Source organism: Manis javanica, chromosome 4 (genome assembly GCF_040802235.1).
Source record: "Manis javanica isolate MJ-LG chromosome 4, MJ_LKY, whole genome shotgun sequence".
Classification (NCBI taxonomy): Eukaryota; Metazoa; Chordata; class Mammalia; order Pholidota; family Manidae; genus Manis; species Manis javanica.
In genome coordinates this window covers 35,202,080-35,222,338 of record NC_133159.1, presented here as the reverse complement: position 1 = coordinate 35,222,338, position 20,259 = coordinate 35,202,080, and the positions used below count along the sequence as shown (strand labels likewise).

Here is a 20,259-nt window from a genome sequence, read left to right as displayed (position 1 = left end):
TTGTGAAGATTTGACAATATATGTAGAGTGTGTGGAATGATTCAAGGAAGTCTGTAAATCAAGGGACTGAACAGGAAAATACAACTTTCCATATTGGATAGATTAAGGGAGAAAATTGTCAGGGTACAGACTTCAGATGCAACCCTGGCACCACATAGGTAAAATTCTATTTTTTACATATAAACCTGATGTATATTCATTTTTTTGTTTTTTTAACAAGTATTTATTAAGCATTTACTCTGTGTCAGATACAGTGCTAAGGCTATAAAGATAAATCTCTACCCTTAGGGAATTTCAGTCTAGTGGGAGAGAGACAAGTAAGTAGGTCGTTACCTTACTGTATAAGTTATCTATCCGATAGTGGTGGGCACCAAGTGTTGTGGGAGCAGGAACTTGGGTTGTAAGTGAAGATGTCCTGGAGGAAATATATCTGGGGATGGTCCTGATGAATACATAAGAGAAGGGAGTTAGGGAGTTTTCATAGAATTTTACTTCTTCTTTGAAAATGGAGTAATACATGCTAAATTCTCGTGGAAAGCATGGCTAAAGTATGACCTTGCAGTAAGTGGGGCAATTGGAGTGGAAGCAGGAAAATGTCAGTTATAAGAATTGTGAGTCAGAGTTTGTGACAGTTTGTGATAGAATAAAAGAAGGTGACTCGTCAGTGATTTGATGGCTCACCTAAAGGCCTCATAAAATGTGAGAGAGGGTTTCTATAAAGAGAAGACCTTTGTGACAGGATCAGAGCTGTAATCCACCCTCGTGGTATCTGCAGAGCGGGGTGTAGGCAGCATAGCTCTGACTGTTATAAACTTTCTAATGCCTACTACGTAATAATAGGATAGAACCCGTGTTAACTGATCGTGAGCCCCTTCTCTCTTATTCTTTTTTGCAGGCACCCTAGAATACGTTTCCACACAGGCCTTGTGGATGCCCATCTCTACTGCTTGAAAAAATACGTTGTGGACTTCCTAATGGAAAATGAGTAAGAAAGAGGGAGGTAGAGTCAAACCCTCAGTGCTTAAGCTACCATGTGATTTAGTTAACAGTTTCAAACCTTAATAATATTAGATAGCTTTATATATAAATAACACAGTTGATTCTCACCTTTGTTTTAGAAATCATGTTATCAGCATACTGTTATTTTTGTCTGTACCACAGATTCCCCTAATTGTATTTTTGGGGCCTGTCTTAAAATAAACCAGCAAAATAGTTTTGTAAAACTAATAGTAACCTATGATGTCTCTTTCTGCACCGTTCTGGGCTCTTACTCTCTTCTGCAAGGAAGCGTGAGCTTCCAGCTCTGGTTCTCTTTGTCTCCAAGCAGATGTCCTTCCCCTAGGCAGTTATTCTATAGATGGGCCCTCTTAGCAAAGAATCAGAGACTTACCCAAGAGGAAGAAAAAAAGAAAAACAAGTTCCCTCCAATTTTGGAAAAGAAGTCCACCTCACTGAGTGAACTTTCATGAATACAAAAAAAGCAAAATTTGGTACTTCTTCTGTTTTGCTTTGAGAACAGAACTGTGTGCCTTAAATGCTTCCCAGAGACTGTGTCAGGCAGATAATAGGACTTGGGTTTCCAGAGAGAAAACCCCTTTTGCAGTTGATCTTAAGGATTTTTGGTAGGAAGTGCAACTAGAATCCTCAGAGGAACAGATAGGAAAAGATTTAATACCTGTGTGGTTAAGAAGAGAGAGCAGCTTGTCTCCCTTGATGGCTGCTGTAAGTTTCTGCCTTGAATAGCGCTGGTGAACTGGAAGCAAGTATGCTGGACCACAAGTTCCCTCAGATCAGCTGGTGAAGGGAGTCTGAGGACCTGAGTTTAAATGCTAGCGTGCCCTTGGCTGATGGACTTGGATATATACAGGAATATTAAGGGGAAGGAGATGTGTTCCTCTGTGCCCAATATATCTCTAGCAGTATCCTAACCCTCACCTCGCACACCTGCTAAACCCCTACTGGGAGGCCCAGGCAGAGCCAATGGTAAAACAAACCATTTGGACTCACACAAAACTTTCCCAAGGATTGTTGTTTCTGTTTCCCCTCCCCAGGACACTATTGTGCTGCTCCCCTCTATATTCTGTTTTTTCACTGGGTCGGGAAATATTTATTAAACACTTGTTATGAGGCAGGTATTGTGCTACATCAACCATGAGGTCTGTGGCGATTAAGCAGACATGGGCCCTGCCCTCCTAGAATTTACAGTTTACGCTCCACAGTGATTGCAGAGACTTTTCTTTTTAAATAGCAAGCAAACTTGCTGCCAAGATTAGAGAGCATTCCAGAACCTGTTTTCCAGTTATCAGTCTGGACTACCCATATGCCAAACATGAAGTTAACTCTTGGCCATGAAAGGGTTTATTTTTTATTCCCAAGTGGAAATGAAGCCCTGTAAAATAGGCCCTGGCTTTGATGTGCTAGGTGGGGATGCAATAGTAGTAGAGATCATGATTGTTTTAAATTATTTATTATGGAAAATTTCACACAAATACAAAAGTAGAGAAAGTAATGTAAGGAACTCCTATGTATCTATCACACAGCGTCAACAACTATCAATTCATGGCTTATCTTATTTTATATATGCCACCACCTACCTCCCCACTGTCATGCCAGATTATTCTATTTTATTTTATTTTATTTATTTTTTTTTATTAAGGTATTATTGATATATGCTCTTACGAAAGCTTCACATGAAAAAACAATGTGGTTACTACATTTACCCATATTATCAAGTCCCCACCCATAACCCAATGCAGTCACTGTCCATCAGTGTAGTAAGATCATGCCAGATTATTTTAAAGCAAATCATGATGATGTAATTTCATCTGTAATTATTTCAGTTGTAATTATCTAAATATTTCAGTAGGTATCTCTAAAATATAAACAAACTTTTTATCTCTTAAACAATATCTCAATACCATTATCATACCTAAAAAAAAAAGTAACCATTATCACACCTTAAAAAAAATAACTAACTGTTTACTTAATACACTTGACCATTGAACCATGTGGGGTTTAGGGGTACCAATACCCCATGCAGTTGAAAATCTGCATGTAACTTTTGACTCCCCAAAAACTTAACTACTAGTAACCTACTGTTGGCCAGAAGCCTACTGATAACATAAGTAGTAAATCAGTACACATTTTATATATGAATTATATACTGTATTATTATTAGAAATTAAGCTAGAGAAAATGTTTTTTCAAATTGTCACACATCTCCAAAATTTTTTCCAATATATTTATTGGGAAAAATTTGCATATAAGTGGATCCATGCAGTTCAAACCATATAGTTCAAGAGTTAGCTGTACTACCAAATGGGATTGTGGCTTTTGGTGTCTGGATATGCAGTTTTATACCAGTGGTAGGCTCAAGTGTGGTGAAAGGGTATGTGCTCTGAGGACAAGCCTGAAATATATGGGTTCTGGACAGAAGCTCTGTGAAATGGGACTTTCCAGAGCCAGTTGCATAAAGAATGATACACAGCTCAGCCCAAACTACCTAATATCAAGATCTGTTAAGGAGACCCTTACGTCTTTCTCCCCTCACTCCCATCTACTCTTCACCTCTCAGCATTGTTGAGGTTAAAGGTATTATATTGAAAATTGGTACATTTCAATACATTAGGAAAAGTATAAGGGTACATCAGGACAAATTAGAGTGGTTCTCCAGGGGAATTCTTTATTCCTGCCTGGAATAGTGGAGGTATTGTCTCAAAGTAGTGGGAGATGGACTGAGTAGGTTGATGGGAGTAGATAAAAGACTTTGAAAGCTGAGCAGGGAGCTACAGATCTTTAAACAGAATAGTCCATGTGGAATGAGCAATGATATAACCTGGCAGGGGAACATAGACCATTCTGGATGGAAAAGAGACTCCTTCAAGGTAAATAGGAGTCATTTATAATAATCTGGTTATGAAATGATGACTCCTTTAAGGATTAAAGGAATAAGTAAACCTAGTAGACACACTTCAAGAAAGGATTGCTAAAGCAGTCCTTTGCTCTCTTTCACTTATTTTCTGCCCTGTATATTTTTAGTTGTTTCCAGGTTAATGTCTTCCACCCAAACTCTGAGATAGATACCTAGATTAGATTGTAAGGTATTCAGTATATGTTTAATGTAGTGACAGGGTAGTGACAGTTCAGACAGCAGGAGTAATTTGGTACATCAGTAATGAAAGAAGAGATGAGGATTTCTGCAGTGGACTAAGTAGAAACACTATAGGGAACGCTGTGAAGAGAAGAAAATCTATACTGTCTGACAAGAGAAGTTTAGTAACTGAACTGTGTGGCCTTGGACAGGTGTCTACCTTTCTGTACCTCACTTTACTCATCTGAAAATTGGGAATCATTATACGGTTGACCCATGTGGTTATTGTGAAAAATACTTGCAAAGAGCTTAGGTCAATAGTCAGTACATAGCAAAATTCTGAATTAACTTTTAATTGATCACCTACTGTGTGTCAGGCACTGTGTTGCTAGGTGGTATAAATTAAAAGATGGAGTTTCTGCCCTCAAGTTGCTCACAGTATAGGGATAGAGGCACAGCTTAAACAAATTATTAACAATAAAATGTAGTGACTAGTATTAGAGTATAGTAGTATAATATATAATATAATAATATAGGACAGTATAACGGCATAATAGAAGCACAAGGGGATTTGGGGGAATGATGGAAATACTCTGTATCTTGGTTTGGGGTAGTAATCATAGTAGTATATATTTAACAAAACTCATCGAACTGTTTGTTTAAAATAGGTATATTTTATTATATGTAATTTACATACCAAAAAATTGATTTTAAAGGTTTCAAAAAATGAGTTGGACTTAACCACAATTTTTTAAAAACCCAAAACAACAGACACTTAAGAAATACCTACATATATCCTAATTGCTTTGTGGGACGCTGAGTATACCAAGATGAATACAAAGTCTTACATGCCATTGTCCTCTCTAACTTTGAGAAAATCATATTATGAAGCATGAGGGAAAAAAATGAGTCAGAGATCCCCAGTCTTAATAAGTAGGGAAAGGGTATTAAGGCAGCATGACAGCTACGCTTTAGAAAGACACTCCAGCAGCAGTGGGGGGCAAGGTAGCTACTGAAGAATACTGGGCTGAACTAACATCAGTGGTTTAGAGCAACTTTAGTGGCAAAACCCATCACTAAAATTGGGCAGAATTCAACAACCTAATGTATTTACTTGCTGTTTCAATACTGATTTTTTAGCTAACATTCAAATCATCTCCCAACTGGTTTAATATAGCATCCTTCTTGGTATTGTTCTACCTCCAGACTGTCCCCTTCCAATCCATCCTCCACACAACTACCAGAGGGCTTTCTAAATTGCAAATCTGGCCACATTATTACCTATTTGACCAGGTTTCCCAGCACCTAGGCATTTACCAGTTGAAGTGAAACATGGGCCCAGAAAGCAGTGACTCAGGTAGTAAGAACACAACAGGAGTTGCCTGAGGGATCCCACTGTTTGACTTGGATGCTACAATCTTTGCTGAATGCCTTCTTGTCTACATGTGTACTGAGGAATCTAGTTTCCATCAGAATGTGGTCTTAGAACTAACCCAAGCTCTGTAAGTACCACATAAATCTTAAAAGCCATTTTTTTTCAAAAGAGGATTAGTAAGTTTGACTAATACCAATATTTAACAATCTATAGTAGGAAAAAAAAATAAACAGTCTAAAAATAAACAACAAAGGATGAAGGGGAATATTTGCAATACCAGAAAAGCCCAAATGCTGGTTTGCTTAAGTTACAAAAAGCACTTTAAAATCCATAAGGAAAGACAAATTACTCAATAGAAAAATGGCAAAAGTTAAAGGTAGTTGGTCACAGAAAAAGCTGGTACACATATGAAAAGATGCTTATTCTCATAAATGCATGCAAAACAGTTTAAAAATACTGTATCAGTGGAAAGCAGTAGGGAGGTTCCTCAAAAAACTCAAAATAGAAATACCATTTGACCCAGGAATCCTGCTTCTAGGAATGTACCCTAAAAATGCAGCAGCCCAGTTTGAAAAAGACATATGCCCCCCTATGTTTATCACAGCACAATTTACAATAGCCAAGAAATGGAAGCAACCTAAGTGTCCATCAGTAGATGAATGGATAAAGAAGATGTACATATACACAATGGAATATTATTCAGCCATAAGAAGAAATCAAATCCTACCATTTGCAACATGGATGGAGCTAGAGGGTATTATGCTCAGTAAAATAAGCCAGGCGGAGAAAGACAAGTATCAAATGATTTCACTCATCTGTGGAGTATAAGAACAAAGAAAAAAACTGAAGGAGCAAAACAGCAGCAGAATCACAGAATTCAAGAATGGACTAACAGTTACCAAAGGGAAAGGGACTGGGAAGGATGGGTGGGAAGGGAGGGATAAGAGGGGCAGGGAAAAAAAGGGGGCATTACGATTAGCATGTATAATGTGGGGGGGAGCACAGGGAGGGCTGTATAACACAGAGAAGATAAGCAGTGACTCTACAGCATCTTACTATGCTGATGGACAGTGACTGTAATGGGGTATGTTGGGGGGACTTGGTGATGGGGGGGAGTCTAGTAAACATAATGTTCCTCATGTAATTGTAGATTAATGATACCAAAATTTTTAAAAAATACTGTATCATGGCAGAATATTTTTAATTTTGTGATAAAGTTAGCAAAGCTGTTGGGAAATTCTCTTATACTGTTCTATACGAACTTTTTGCATGGCAGTTGATAATATCTGTCAAAACTTAAAATTACATACTCTTTGACTCAGGAATTCCTCTTCAAAAAATCTATCCCACAGAAATATTTACTCAAAAGTATGGAAATATTCATTGGAAAATGTTCTTTGCAACATTGTTCATAACAGGGAAAAACTATAACAATTTAAATAGAGTAATTAATTACATTATGATATATCCATATTGTACAACTGTTATAAAGAATATTTGGCTCTATGAGGTGATACAGAAAAATTTCCAAGATATGTTTACCTAAGAAAAAACATTGCAGTATTAGTATATATTCTCAGGTGAATGCTCCAAAGACTCTCTTGAACATTTTAATTCAAAATGTCTTGGATTTTATGTCCATAGCCAGAGTAGAGCTTAGCTTATGCTGAGTATTTGACTGCGATGCTTCTTGATGTTGAGTAGTGAGCTCTAAGCTCCTCCTTCTTTTACAGTGTCAACCGGTCTAAGCCTAAGGAAGCTGGCCTCGTAGGAGCTTTTTGTTTGGCTTAGTAAAAGTTGCTCCAAAGACAAGACTGGCCCTGTAAAGGACTCGCAATATGCCAGCTCTCTGAGGTGAATCCTTGGGAGACAGGCAGTTTACACTAGAAATTAGTCCTGATTTCCTTTTAGCACAGAAACTCAGAAAAATTTGTCTTTCTCTCCTTTCCCTAACCTGATAGACCTGCCTGTCCTTTTAAGAGACCTAGAGGAAATTATTCTTAAAAGGAAGAATTAAAGCTGAATACTTCTTTCTTGCCAAGAAGAATCCAAAGTTCCAGTCAACCTTTCCTAGTGTTAGAAGGTTATCCATCCATGCAAGATACACAGTCTTGGAGTTTGGCCTTCAGAGCAAGAGGAAAGAGAGAACAAGAGAAGAAAATTACCTCTAACAGCACCAGCCATGTACCAGACACTATTCTGGGTATTTTTAATGCTCAAGTTCATTTAGCCCTTAAAACACTTATCTTATTTAGGTATTATCCTCATATTATAGAGGAGGGAAAAGAGACTCAAAAGTCATTTGCTCAATGTCATACAGCCAGAGCCCCAACAAAGTCAGTCACTGTTGATGAATTGATTGTTAGCCACATCCACCACAGATATCAGATGTCTCTCTGTTGCAGACTAATGCACACAAACCTGGGAGGATAAAAAAGCTGTTAAAACTTCCTAGTCTTCAGGACATAGGGATACAGAGGAGTAAGGGTGGGCCCCACAAAGTGAAGTCAGGAATTGGGGATAGGAAGCCATGGTACAACATCAGAATCAGGGTGATCATTAAAGCCACGTGCAAAATGAAGTTAATGGACTTGCTGGAAAGCCATGAATAAGCATAGGAAAGCAGAGTGGAGATAAGCAGAGATGAGGGACTATGTGGTTCCAGGAGAGGCAGGAGCCTCTGTTCTCTACTGTTGAATTTAAGCATCCGTATGATTTAGCTACACTTGCTTTCCTGTCTGTAAATGTATCCTGGAGATTGCATGAGGTATCCTTTACTTATTAAATAACAGAACGAAATTAAGCCAAGAACATGTAGTGTATATGTCTTCTAACTGGAGCTTTTATGTGGTGACTGTATACTGAAGTCTGCAGGTGCAGGTGCTGCCAAGATTAAAGCAGAGTAGGCTCCTTTGAACATCTTAGTTCATTCACTTTGATCTATGGGACTTCTGGAAATCCCTGGCTCCCAGGGAAGAGACGAAGCCTAGAAGCACTAGACTGCAGTTAACTTTGCCTGTGCCATCAGAGCAGGCCATGGGTCAGACTATGGCAGCAAAGATAACCTTTTTAAGCAGTTCTTTAAGACTGGTATAATATTTATAATTAAAGCACTCCTAGGAAGAAGCATTGTAGGGAACCAGAAAATCTAAAGCCAAAGGAAAGATACAATATGTTCAGTTTAGTGAGACTTCAAAACAGTTTCCCTATAAGCATAATGCTTCATCCGTTCCTTTCCATCTTTCTTCCTTCTCTGGCAGATTCCTAAATATCCATTAAAACTTGTGAGATGTTTCTCCTGTAGGAAGCTTTCAATTTTTTCCCTTCATCTCCTCTTAGATTAGGTACCCTTGCTCTGCGCTACCATAATACTCTGTGCTTATCTCTTTTGGGCATATTTATCATTTTCTTTTCTGATTCTGAATAATCTTCAATTATTATATGCATTCTATTAAATTGTATTTGCATATCTGTCTTTTCTACTCTTTTGAACTCCTTGAAGACAGAACCTACTACTGATTCATCTTGTGACACACAGTTGATGCTCAGTAAATACAAAGGCAACCAAATTTTTTGCTTCATATGAAGGCATGGATTTGCCTATTTTGTTTCACTGTTATATGCCCACTCTCTAGAACATGCCCGGTCCATTTTGGATAGTAAGTGAGTAAATTTGAAAGAATAAAATGGCTATTGAATTGACCTAAGCCTAAGCTGACTCTCCGGCAGCCTGTAGGATCTGAACATGTTTTTCGTTCTCAAGCCATATGCACCAACATTAAAAATGTATTCTAAAAATTTTCAGTATTTTGTTAAGAAGGAAAGAAGATATTTATACCCAGATTTAAAATCAGTACCTTTTAATCTAAAATAAGTTCCTGTATATATTCCATATTTCTTTAAAGGCAAAAACAAAAACAAAACAAAAAGCCTGAAAACAAAGTGTAGGGTTAACTCAGCAATTACCTTTTCCCAGTTACAGCTCTGCTGAGAGGAGAAGCAAAGAAAACCCAGGTCTTTAGCATTCTGTTCTGCAGACTTGAGTTCCAAGCACTATAAAAGGAGGTTTTCTGGTCTTCCTCTTTTCCAACTAATATTTTGAAGGACTGCTTTGAAATGGAAGACATTTAGATGATTTTAAGTCTCTTGATTTGCTTACAACAGAAAGGCCAGGATGCAAAAGTGGCCCAGATTTTCCCCTCACCATTTTAAGGCTTTCCCTGGAAGCTTGTAGCCACAATCAGGACATGATCACAAATCAAGGCAAAATTCTAAAAATATCAGATTTAAGCAAAAGTAATAATCATGTGTTTTTTCAAATGTTGGCTTTTTATTGCTAGTAATATTAATAATAGAGAAACATAGTTAGAGTTCATTTCATTTCCAGGTCAGGAAAGCTCTACTTTCCATATCCACAGATCAGAAGAAGAAATTATGCCAGCTGTCTCGCCTACAGGGATGATACTCAATCATTTGCACACTCACTCATTCATTTTTATCAAATAAATATTTAGCACTGACAGCATGTTTATTGGTAGAGAAGACAGTAAGCAGAAATTATAAATCCTGCAGGAAGTGCTGTGGTTACAGTAAGCACAAGATACTAGTTAACATGGCATAGCAGAAGGAGTCATGAGCTTTGGGATAGATGTGAATTAAGTTTCAGTTTTCCCAATTCTAAAAACTATATTAAGCTTAACATAATTAACCTTTCTAAAGCTTTGGTTTCCTCACTTATAAAATAAAAACAATAATACCTACCATGAGGATTGCCTTTCCATGAGTGAGGATTAATCTTTCTAAAGCTTTAATTTCTTCACTTACAAAATAAGGACAGTAATACTTAAACCGTGAGGATTACTATTACAAATTTGAGATGATGTGTATTAGTTTCCTAGCAGAGAACTCGTACATGGTGTGGATTCAGAAACGATATATATAATTGTCTTTGCTATGACTGTACGGAAACCTACAAGTGTTATGAAAGGCTGCCAAGGAGAAGTGATATATGAAAGCAGGCTTACGCTCAATGAATTTCCACAAAATGAGCACACCCTTGTAACTGCCTTTCAGGTCAAGAAATAGAACATGACCAGATTTCCAGAAACTCCCCTCATGCTATCTCCCAGGCAGTAACTATTTCCCTCCACCAAACACACAAAACTAACCACTATCCTAAGCATTAAATAAATTTAAGGAGATATGAACAGATTTGTACGTTAGAAAAATCACTGTGCCTACCATATAGAATGGGTTGAAGAAAGAAGAGACACAATTAGACTGTACATTAGAAATGTACGTTCTGTCTGCCATATGAGGATGGATTTTGAGAGGTAAGACTGGAAGGAGAGAGAACAATTAAAAGCATTTGAATCCAGGGAAATGATGATAGTTGCTTAGATTAGGTGGTGGCAATAGAGATGGAGAGAAAGTGGCAGTTTTGAAAGAGATTTAGGAGATAAAATCAGCAGTTTGGTGATGGGTTGTGTGTGAGAGGAAGAAGTCAAGGTGATGTCAGGATTTCTGGCTTGAATGACTAGATGAATCTTCATATCAAGCCAGATGACCAGTGTTGGTGAGGGAAGGCTGGGTGGGAGAAAGATGATGGCTTCAGTTTTAGACATTGAGTTTAAGGTACCTGTGGGTCATCTAAATGGCAGCATCTATCAGGCAGTTGAAATTGTGAGACTAGAGTAAAGGAGAGAGGTCTTGGCTGTGGGTCCACATTTGTGAATGAGCAGCAAAGAAGCCACCAAGTGATGACCTGTGTCAGGAAGACAAGAAGCATGAGAAGAATCATAGACAAAAAGGAAAATCCTGAGAAACACCAAATATTATAGAAGAAACAGAAAAAGAGGTTATGAGAAACAGGAACAGATCGAGAGTGATGCCACAGAAAGTAAGAGGGCATAAGAATGGCCTCTGACTGTGAAATTTGGAAAATTCAAAAAATATAAGAAGAAAATATTACCATGATTCTACTGTGAGATAACTGAACATTTGTATTTCTTTTTATTGTTTTATTTATTTATTCACACACACTTGAAATCATGCTGTAAAAATAACTGCTTTCTGCTTGGTTTATTCAGCTTTATTTCATGAGCATTTTCCTGTGTCATTAAAAAATTTTTACAATCAGTTTTGCCTATATAATATTCTATTACTTAGGTGTATTATTATTATTCCATTGTTGGATATTTCATTCTTCTCTATTTTGATGAGTAACATTAAGAAGAATACCTTTTTTTCAAAGACCCTCTTTTATAATCTGATGGTTTCATTCACTTATTCAGCAAATACTTATTAAGCATAATGTATTTTCCTTAGGATAGATTTATAGAAATAGAATTAAGGGTGAAATAATATGAATATTTTCAGTATCTTTGCTATCTATTGCCAATTACTTTTCAGAAAATATTTCACCAGTTTATACTTTGATGCTGTTTGTATGAGAGTAACCATCTGTGGGGAAGTTGGGGTTCCTATGGCCAGGATCCTCACTGAACTTAAACCACCTGATGATGTAACTGGCCTGTTGCTAGACTACTGCTTCCACACCTGTAGGCAATAAGCTATTATTGCACTACATAGAGAGCTTGGCCCAGTTCTCTGGGCGGAGGCAGAGATGCTAGTGCTCCATCTACCGCCAGGAGAACAAGCCGGGTAATAAACCCTTTCACTCCAAAGAACATTTTGCTGTCAATTTCTTTGGTCACATGGAATCCATAGCAAACTTGCCCAGGGCTGAAACCCATTGGCAAGACAGTTGGCGAAAGTCGGCAGGTTTCATTGTTGACCAAGGAAAAAGACAAGCTGCCCTTATAGGAGGGATGCTTCAGTGGACTGCCCCTATGAATGGGGAGATAGTGGATTGTCTCCCAGTGGGTATGTGGTCTAAGGTGGCTTGCCTCCTAGAGGACTGTGCCCCACCCCAGGACTGAGGCAAGTGGAGGTGATACCTGAGGCAGTAGGGGTACCCTTGATATATATATAGTAAGTAGGTCTTTTGAGAGGCAGAGTGCCATGAGGCAGTGAGGACTGTGGGTTGGCTGCTTCTCACAGTATTAAAAAAGTCGACAGAAGAGAAGGACATGCTCCTGAAAAAGACCCAAGAAATGGCAGCACAAGAATGCAAGCTGCAAGCTTCTATGGATTCCCTTAAGAAGGAAATTCTCACATTGATGCAAGAGGAAGCAGCATGAGAACGCTGGCACAAGGTGCCATTGAAGAGATAAAAAATTCCTTACAGAATGAGATAGCAGCACTGCCAGGTGCTCTGAAGGAGGAAAAGGCCATCAAGGAAAAAGACGAACTCCTGAGGGAAGCACAGGCGGAGGTGGCACGAGAACACCAGCTGCAAAGCATTGAGGTGAAGGTAAGAGACCTTCTGAAGACTGAGCTAGCATTGCTGCGAGGCACAGTAGAAAAGGTAAAGGTTGTAGCAGAGGAGGCACTCGGGGAAAGGGAGAGAAAGGTGCCATCAGCCCCAGAAATGGAGGATCTGGGGAAGGATGAAGGGGTGGTGCCAGAGGCACTGACCCCTCCTGTATTGAAAGCACGCCCAGTGGTTGTAAAGAAAATAAAGGTCCAGCAGCAGAAAGTTTCCCAAGAAGAAGCACAGCCCCCTCCCCAGGTCATGGAGCACTCTATGGTCCACCCCTATACTCAGGCTGAGCTGGTGGATTTGGGCTCCTGGTTTAGGCAGAAGTCCTCGGAGTCAATATCAGCTTGGCTCCTGCGTCTGTGGGACTTAGGGGTGGATGGAATTGTTCTGTCGGGATCAGAGATGGGAAAGCTGTCTTCCCTGACAGTTCAGCCAGCCTTGAGGCAGTGATTACAAAATGTACATCAGACCCCAGGGAGTCACTCCCTCTTGATTGGCTTATGGCTGCACTTCATACTGTGTGGCCCAATCCAGGTGATCTGTCATCCTCTCCTGTTAGATGGCAGACATATGCTGAGCTCCAACAGGTGCTACGAGAGCTAGGCATAAGAAATGCCATCTGTAGTCCAGAGAATTATGGCCCAGATGAAGAGATTTTCATTACTGGGATGAGAAATACTGTGCTTCAAATGGCTCCCATATCCCTCTTTGGGTCTCTACTGGCCATTCTCTCCCCTCACTTAGGGTATCCCATAAGTGAGGTGACACATATAGTTTACAGACTTAAGAGAGGCTGAAGCAATGAGAACCCAGAAAGAAATAAGATCTGCTACTCACAAGAAGAATTTAAAGGGCCCCATGAAGGTTATGGGGACCCAGATGTGGGTTAATTTAATATGGGCAGGAGCTGATGGAAGGAAATTAGATGGGAAGTCAAATAGGATCTATGGCAACAACTGAAACCAGAGTAGCAGTTCCAGCTATTAAGACCAAAGAGGTACAGTAGCTTGTTATAATTTGGATTAAAGTCAGATACCAGTAGTCTGTGGGGATGGTCAGTCCACTTATGAACCGTGCTATGGCATTTGAACGAGAGATCCCGAAAGGGAGCCCTGAACCCCATAGACATGTTAATACATATGGCTGCCTCCCCTATACAACTGCAAGTACAAACCAAGGAAGAATCACTGAAGCCAAGGTTCAGCCACCAGAATAATATCTTGCTGCCAGCACCAACTGCACTGAACCCCGGAGACCCCATTGAGTGGACATAGCCTTGGACCTTTCAACACATGGACCAATGATGTCTGGCTCTCCTGGCACCTTGGGGACAAGGCCTGGAAGCTGGCCTCCTGTGGATTCCTGGAATAACAGCAGAGTGGCCCCCAAAGGTCACAGTAGTATATCCTGAATAGCCAGAAGGTAGGAGCATCTTACTGGGGAGTTTTGTTTTATCATTATGGCCAGTGCATGCTCCTCCAGTAGCACTATATATAGACCCTTCAGTAACCCCCATGGGGAAAGGAAAAAGTATGGTATACTAGACCTGCAAGGGACCCCCTTCCTGTTACAGTTCTATCACAGGACCACTCTCTTGCATGCATCCTACCTGAGGGACAAGATTTGCCTATGTTGGTGTCATTAAAACATGTGTCTTATCACCCCTAAAGTCTTTGTGGATTGGGAACTTCCTCTGGCTTGAGAATTATTATAATTTTTGTTACCTGTATCATAATTTTGTTGTATCTTAAATTTTGTTATTATCTCTTAAGTTATTATCCTCTTGCTGTTGTGGAATCTGGTTACAGTGCTCCAGCTTTCTCGCACAGGGACCATTGTGGAAAATTGAAAACATATAGATTGTACAGTGAGAATCCTGGAGGGGTGGAGTGTGGGAAAGTTGGGGTTCCTATGGCCAGGATCCTCACTGAACTTAAACCACGTGATGCTGTAACAGGCCTGTTGCTAGACTACCATTTCCATACCTTTAGGCAATAAGCTATCATTGCACTATATAGAGAGCTCAGCCCAGTGCTCTGTGTGGAGGCAGAGATGCTAGTGTGCGATTTACCACCAGGAGAACAAGCCAGGTAATAAACCCTTTCACCCCAAAGAACGTTTTGCTGTCAATTTCTTTGGTCACATTGAATCCATGGCGAACTTGCCCAGGGCTGAAACCCATTGGCAAGACACTATCTCAAAGCACCCTTATCAGAATGAAAGTTCTTTTAAATCTGCTAATTTGGTGGAGAAATCGCATCTTATCTTAATTTTTATTTCTTAAAAAATTTTTATGTTTTTTGAACATTTATGTCTATTTATCTACTAAGGATACTAATCTTTTGTCCTATTTGTAGCAATTATTTTGTCTTTTTAATTTGGTGAAGTTTTTTGTTTACAGCTAGTAGTCAAACCTGTTGTTCTCCTTCACAATTTCTTATTCTTAGCTGCTTACAAGTTCATGATATGAGGCAGGTGTTTCTGGGAACGCTGTATATAAGAGGAAAAGGAGAAAGTGAGATTGCCCAGGGCAGTGGATTCAGCTGCTGGTCATCAGCCCCGAGGTCAGGACGTTTACAACAGTTCACAGCGGCCTGTCTTCCCGGCACAGCTTTAAGCTGCCTCTACTTTGATTGGGAAGCAGGAAGAGTAATTTTGTCCTCCATTATGCTGCTAAGCCACCTGCATTAGGGGAACTGTCCGGATGCTAAGTGCCAGCAGAGGCAGGTGGGACTTGGCAGGACTGCTTCATATTCTCTCTTCACATTGCTGTCTGATCTCCTTAAAGCACGCTGCCTGAAGGGGCTCTATGCCAAGGCTTGTTTGCTTGCCTCTGGCAGTGACAGTTCTGTTTGGCCCTCAATGTAAATATCATGGCTCAGAAATCCCCCAGCTGTCCATGCTTTGTCATTTCTTCAAAGGAAACTGACTTGTTTTCCACCAGAGGGGGGCCAAGGAACATTGGCAGCCCACACTGGTTTGGCACATTTGAAAGGGGAGAAAAAGAGCTGAGAGTAAGTGTTGTTTCATTCTTTGTATTCATATGGAAATTTTTCATCTCCATCAAAGGATCAGGAGAAAAAAAACATTGAAATTCAATACAAGAGCTTCCAGCTTACACAGGACTTTTCAGATATTTGACTTGATCCTTTAAAAATGACAAAAATCATGAACTGTGTAGCTCCAGGGTTCATCATTTTGCCTACCCTTCTTAAGCCTCTGCCTCTGTCATGCCTTCCTACGTACACTCCGTCTGTGTGGTCCTGTGTCAGCCTGCAGAGCTGCTTTGAATGGGGGCTGGGGAAAGGGGGAGTACACAGCTGCAATCAGATCTGTAGGGCTGTGTGCACATTAACTCCTCAGGCCACTTTATCTCATCTTTCAGAGTCTTGTGTTGGTCTCCCTGTCTTCAGTCTCCTTATTCTAGGCCTATTTCCACTGCTACCAGAATTACCTTACCAAGAAATAAAACTGATCATGTCACTCTCCTGCTTAAAAATTACCACTAGTTTCTCAGTCCAGACTTGCTAGACCACCACAGAAGGCTTCCATGATCTGGCTCCCTTGCCTGCCTAAACAGCCTTATCTTCTACCCTTCTTCTTAAATCCATAATCAGGCTACCATCCACTGGATTATGAATTCTTTGAAGCCAGAAACAGTATAATTTCAAGGCCTAAAACAGTGACTGGCATATTAAAAGATGCTTGTTAAATGCTAAGTAAATTGGTGATTTAATTAACAGTATGATTAATAGTATGAGAGAGAAAACTAAAAATAATGTGCTAGTCTCTCACAGTCCTGTGCTTCCATTTCCTTTGCATAGTATAAATCAAAAACATACTCACTGTCCTAAGGATCAGGGGTCTCTTTCCCCTGTTACAGATTCCTGGTCATTTAGATCCAGTACCCCAGCTCAGAAGCTGTATGGCTCCTGGGCCCCAAAAGGCCAATGGAAGGGGAGCTCCAAAGTTCTTGGCCAGGGTTGCTTAAACTGCTTTATCTCATCTGAGTATCTGAGTGATGTAAAAATACGGCAGGAATTTGTTTGCGTTTTGGAAGATTTTCTGCATACTGATGTTTGATGTGATTTTTCTGTAAGTGCTGTCCTAGTTAGCCTGGTCTGATTTCATGAAAGTAAACTGAAGTTAACTTTCTTGTGGGAATTCCTTGATAACCATTGGTAAGTACAACTTTTGTAGCGCAAGGGAGCCCACTCTTAAGTAGATAGGATGATGAATTATGTATGGAAAGTACTTGGTAGTTAGACTGGATTTTTAAGTTGCAGAGGCTGAATCAAACTAGGAGAGTAGTGCCATAGAAGCTAAGAAAAAATGAGAGGCCAGAAACTGAAAAATGACCTAAAATTGTAAAATTTGATAATTTGCCTAAAGAATTAAAGAGTTGTCCATAATTCCTCTATTGTGAAGGAATATAGAAGTCATGTATATGTCTTTGAATAACAGAGCTGTTAGTATTAGAAAATTAAAAATTAAAATATTCATCACCTTAACACATTAAAAGATAAAAAATATGAGTTCCATAGATACAAAAAAAAATTTTTAATAAAATCCAATACCCATTCCTTGATGAAAGCTCTTAGCAAGTTAGGAATAAAAGAGAATTTCCTTAGCCTTATAAAGGACATCTCAAAAAACCTGTCACATGTGCCAGCTACCACCTATAAAGCATGAAGCCCATTATCTTAACAAAGAAGACAATCAATAAATAATTGCTTGGATAATGAAGAAGAAAAAAACTCCAACAATCATCAGTCTAAATGATAATATGTTAGAAGAATTCCCTTTAAAATCAAGAATAAGTACAGATGACTGCTATCAGTGCTTCTATTCAGCATATTAGAGGTCTTATCCAATATGGTATGGTAATGAAAAATAAATAAATGATACAGGGATTGGAAAGGAAGACAGAAAATTGTTGTTTTCATAGTTGGCATGATTGTCAGAATCTACAGTTAAATAATTAGAATTAATAAGATTATTTAGCAAGGCAATTGGTTACAAGGTCAAAATACAGAGAAAATTGAATTTCTGTAAACCAACAATAAGAAAATAATTATTTAAAAGACACCATTTATAATACCAACAAAAATATAAGGTACTTAGGATTAATCTAAGAGAGAATATGCAGGACCTTGATGAAGAAAACTTTTTTCAAACATCCAAAGCATTATGCCTTCTCATGGGTTATTGCCAGTTAAGAGTCAGGTACCATGTTAAAATACACACACACAAACGTGCGCATGCACACCATTTAGATGGGACTTTGTGAAAGACTGTTTTCTGCATAGACAGGGGAAGGGATTCTCCGGTGCAATACAATATCCTCCCACCTCCATCCTGAGGCTGATAAAGAACTTAGATCCTCTGCTTCTTCAGAGCTGCCAAATCCACGCCACTTTTGATCTCCATTAGTCCCCATTAGGAATTTGGATTTTCCTTGGATGTACAGAGTTCTTAATCCCAGTAGGATACAGTCATTTCTCATATTGGACCACTCTTTCCTCCTAGGTCAATCACTTCCATCCGGAGTGAACTGATTCCATACCTAGTAAGAAAACAGTTCTCCTCAGCTTCCTCACAACAAGGACAAGAAGAAAAAGACGAGGATCTAAAGAAAAAGGAGCTGAAGTCCTTAGGTCAGTGTTTGGGATAATGCCGTATTGTATGGTTAGCAGCGCCTTTGGAAGTTGCAGCTGGGCAGCTTAGCCCTGCCCAAGGTGCCTATCTCAAGACAACAAGGGTCCTCTCTAGCCAGCAGGCTGGCCAATGCTGCTCCCCAGGCACTGGGTAAGCTTGCTTGAGCAGATCCCGTCGCTGTGCTCTTCACAAATAGGCTAATCATGCCTCAAGTCCATTTTCTGGTTCTCAGCTCTGGTTTGGCCATGTTCCTCACTAGAATATTTTGACTTTAAACTCTGCCCACCACTTCTCAGTTCCCCGGTTCTCTAGGCTTTGGGCAGCCCTACTCCTGATTAAAATCAGCGTCTTCTGTCAAGAGAAGAAAGGTGCAGAAGTGTACAGTTACAGTCCAGAGGCCAAACAGATTGTCTTCTTCCCAGGATGTAGGGGCAAGGTCTGTCCTGTCTGCTCTCATATCCCTGACCCAGTCCTGCGCTCATAGTAGATATTCCAAAAAATATATTTATCAAATGAATAAATGGAGACAGTTTACCATTATGGTTAAGATATCAAGACTTAGCATCTCGTTTGAAATCTGACTCTCCCTCTTATTAGCCCTGTGTCCTGAAGCAGGTTATTCAGTTCTTCTGAGCCCCAGTTTTCTTACCACAGAGATCTCAAGTGATTGTTGTATGAGTTGAAAAATGGGCCCAGGCTCCCTGGCTCCAAGTCCTGTGCTGTTTCTGTCAACACAACTACCAGATATGGGAATAAAAGCTAGCAGTAGAAAGCTAACAGGGCTAGTCGCTAAAGTCTGGCATCTTGCTTGTGTTGCTTAAGGATTTATAAGTCATCTATTTTATTTTCCCTAGTATTACTTGATTATTGGTCACACTTGCTTGTAGGACCTTTTTTAAGCATACAGTATTTCAAACATACAGGAAGCACGTTGCCTTTTTTTTTTTTTATTAAGGTATCATTGATATACACTCTTACGAAGGTTTCACAAGAAAAACAATGTGGTTATTACATTCACCCATATATACCTTATGGGGTATCAAGTCCCCCTCCATACCCTATTGCAGTCACTGTCCATAGTGTAGTAAGATGCCACAGAGTCCCTATTTGTCTTAGCTGAGCTACACTGTCTTCCCCATCACCCCACACACACCATGTACACCACTCATGATACCCCACAATCCCCTTCTCCCTCCCTCCCACCCGTCCTCCCCTACCCCTCCCCTTTGGTCACCACTAGTCCCTTCTTGGAGTCTGTGAGTCTGCTAGCACATTGCCTCTATTAATTTGACTTAACCTTTCAAGTTTTAGTGGGATTTCCCCAGGGTCCGGCTGCATGGGTGAGTTGCAGGGGGAGAAATGTGAGCTGTAACCTCTTTCAAAAGTTTACTGAGTCTGTGTCCCTATGTTATCTTTCTTTCATTTACTTGCTTGTTCTGAAGATATTTACAGTTTCATGAAAGAAGCCAATACACTGACCTTTGCACCCTATGATGCCTGCTGGAATGCCTGTCAAAGAGATTTGTCCGGGTCACAGGTGCGCTGCTATGTCCACATCATGAAAGAGGGACTCTGCTCTCGAGTGAGCACCCTGGGACTCTACATGGAAGCAAACAGACAGGTGAGAAGATGGGTTTAGAAGAGAAATCTTGGGAGCACCTGCCCCAGAAGCAGACTGAGCCTTTTATCTTATTTCTTCATTAGGTACACAGCAATTTGTTCAGAATCCCTTTCATTCCCAAGGTTGAGCAA

At 39.8% G+C, this 20,259-nt stretch overlaps 1 protein-coding gene across 4 annotated transcripts in view; it reads left to right on the top strand.

Annotated features, from left to right (window-relative positions):
• Positions 1 to 20,259, top strand: part of EIF2B3 (eukaryotic translation initiation factor 2B subunit gamma) — a 147,735-nt gene that overhangs the window by 104,892 nt on the left and 22,584 nt on the right. For 3 of the 4 annotated variants that reach the window (XM_037021925.2, XM_037021924.2, XM_037021923.2), the window contains exons 6-8: positions 896 to 985; positions 18,379 to 18,506; positions 19,950 to 20,128. In XM_037021925.2, coding sequence (XP_036877820.1) covers positions 896 to 985; positions 18,379 to 18,506; positions 19,950 to 20,128 — 397 coding nt within the window. The remainder of the gene's footprint in view (positions 1 to 895; positions 986 to 18,378; positions 18,507 to 19,949; positions 20,129 to 20,259) is intronic. The other variant, XM_037021926.2, reaches the window with a different exon arrangement.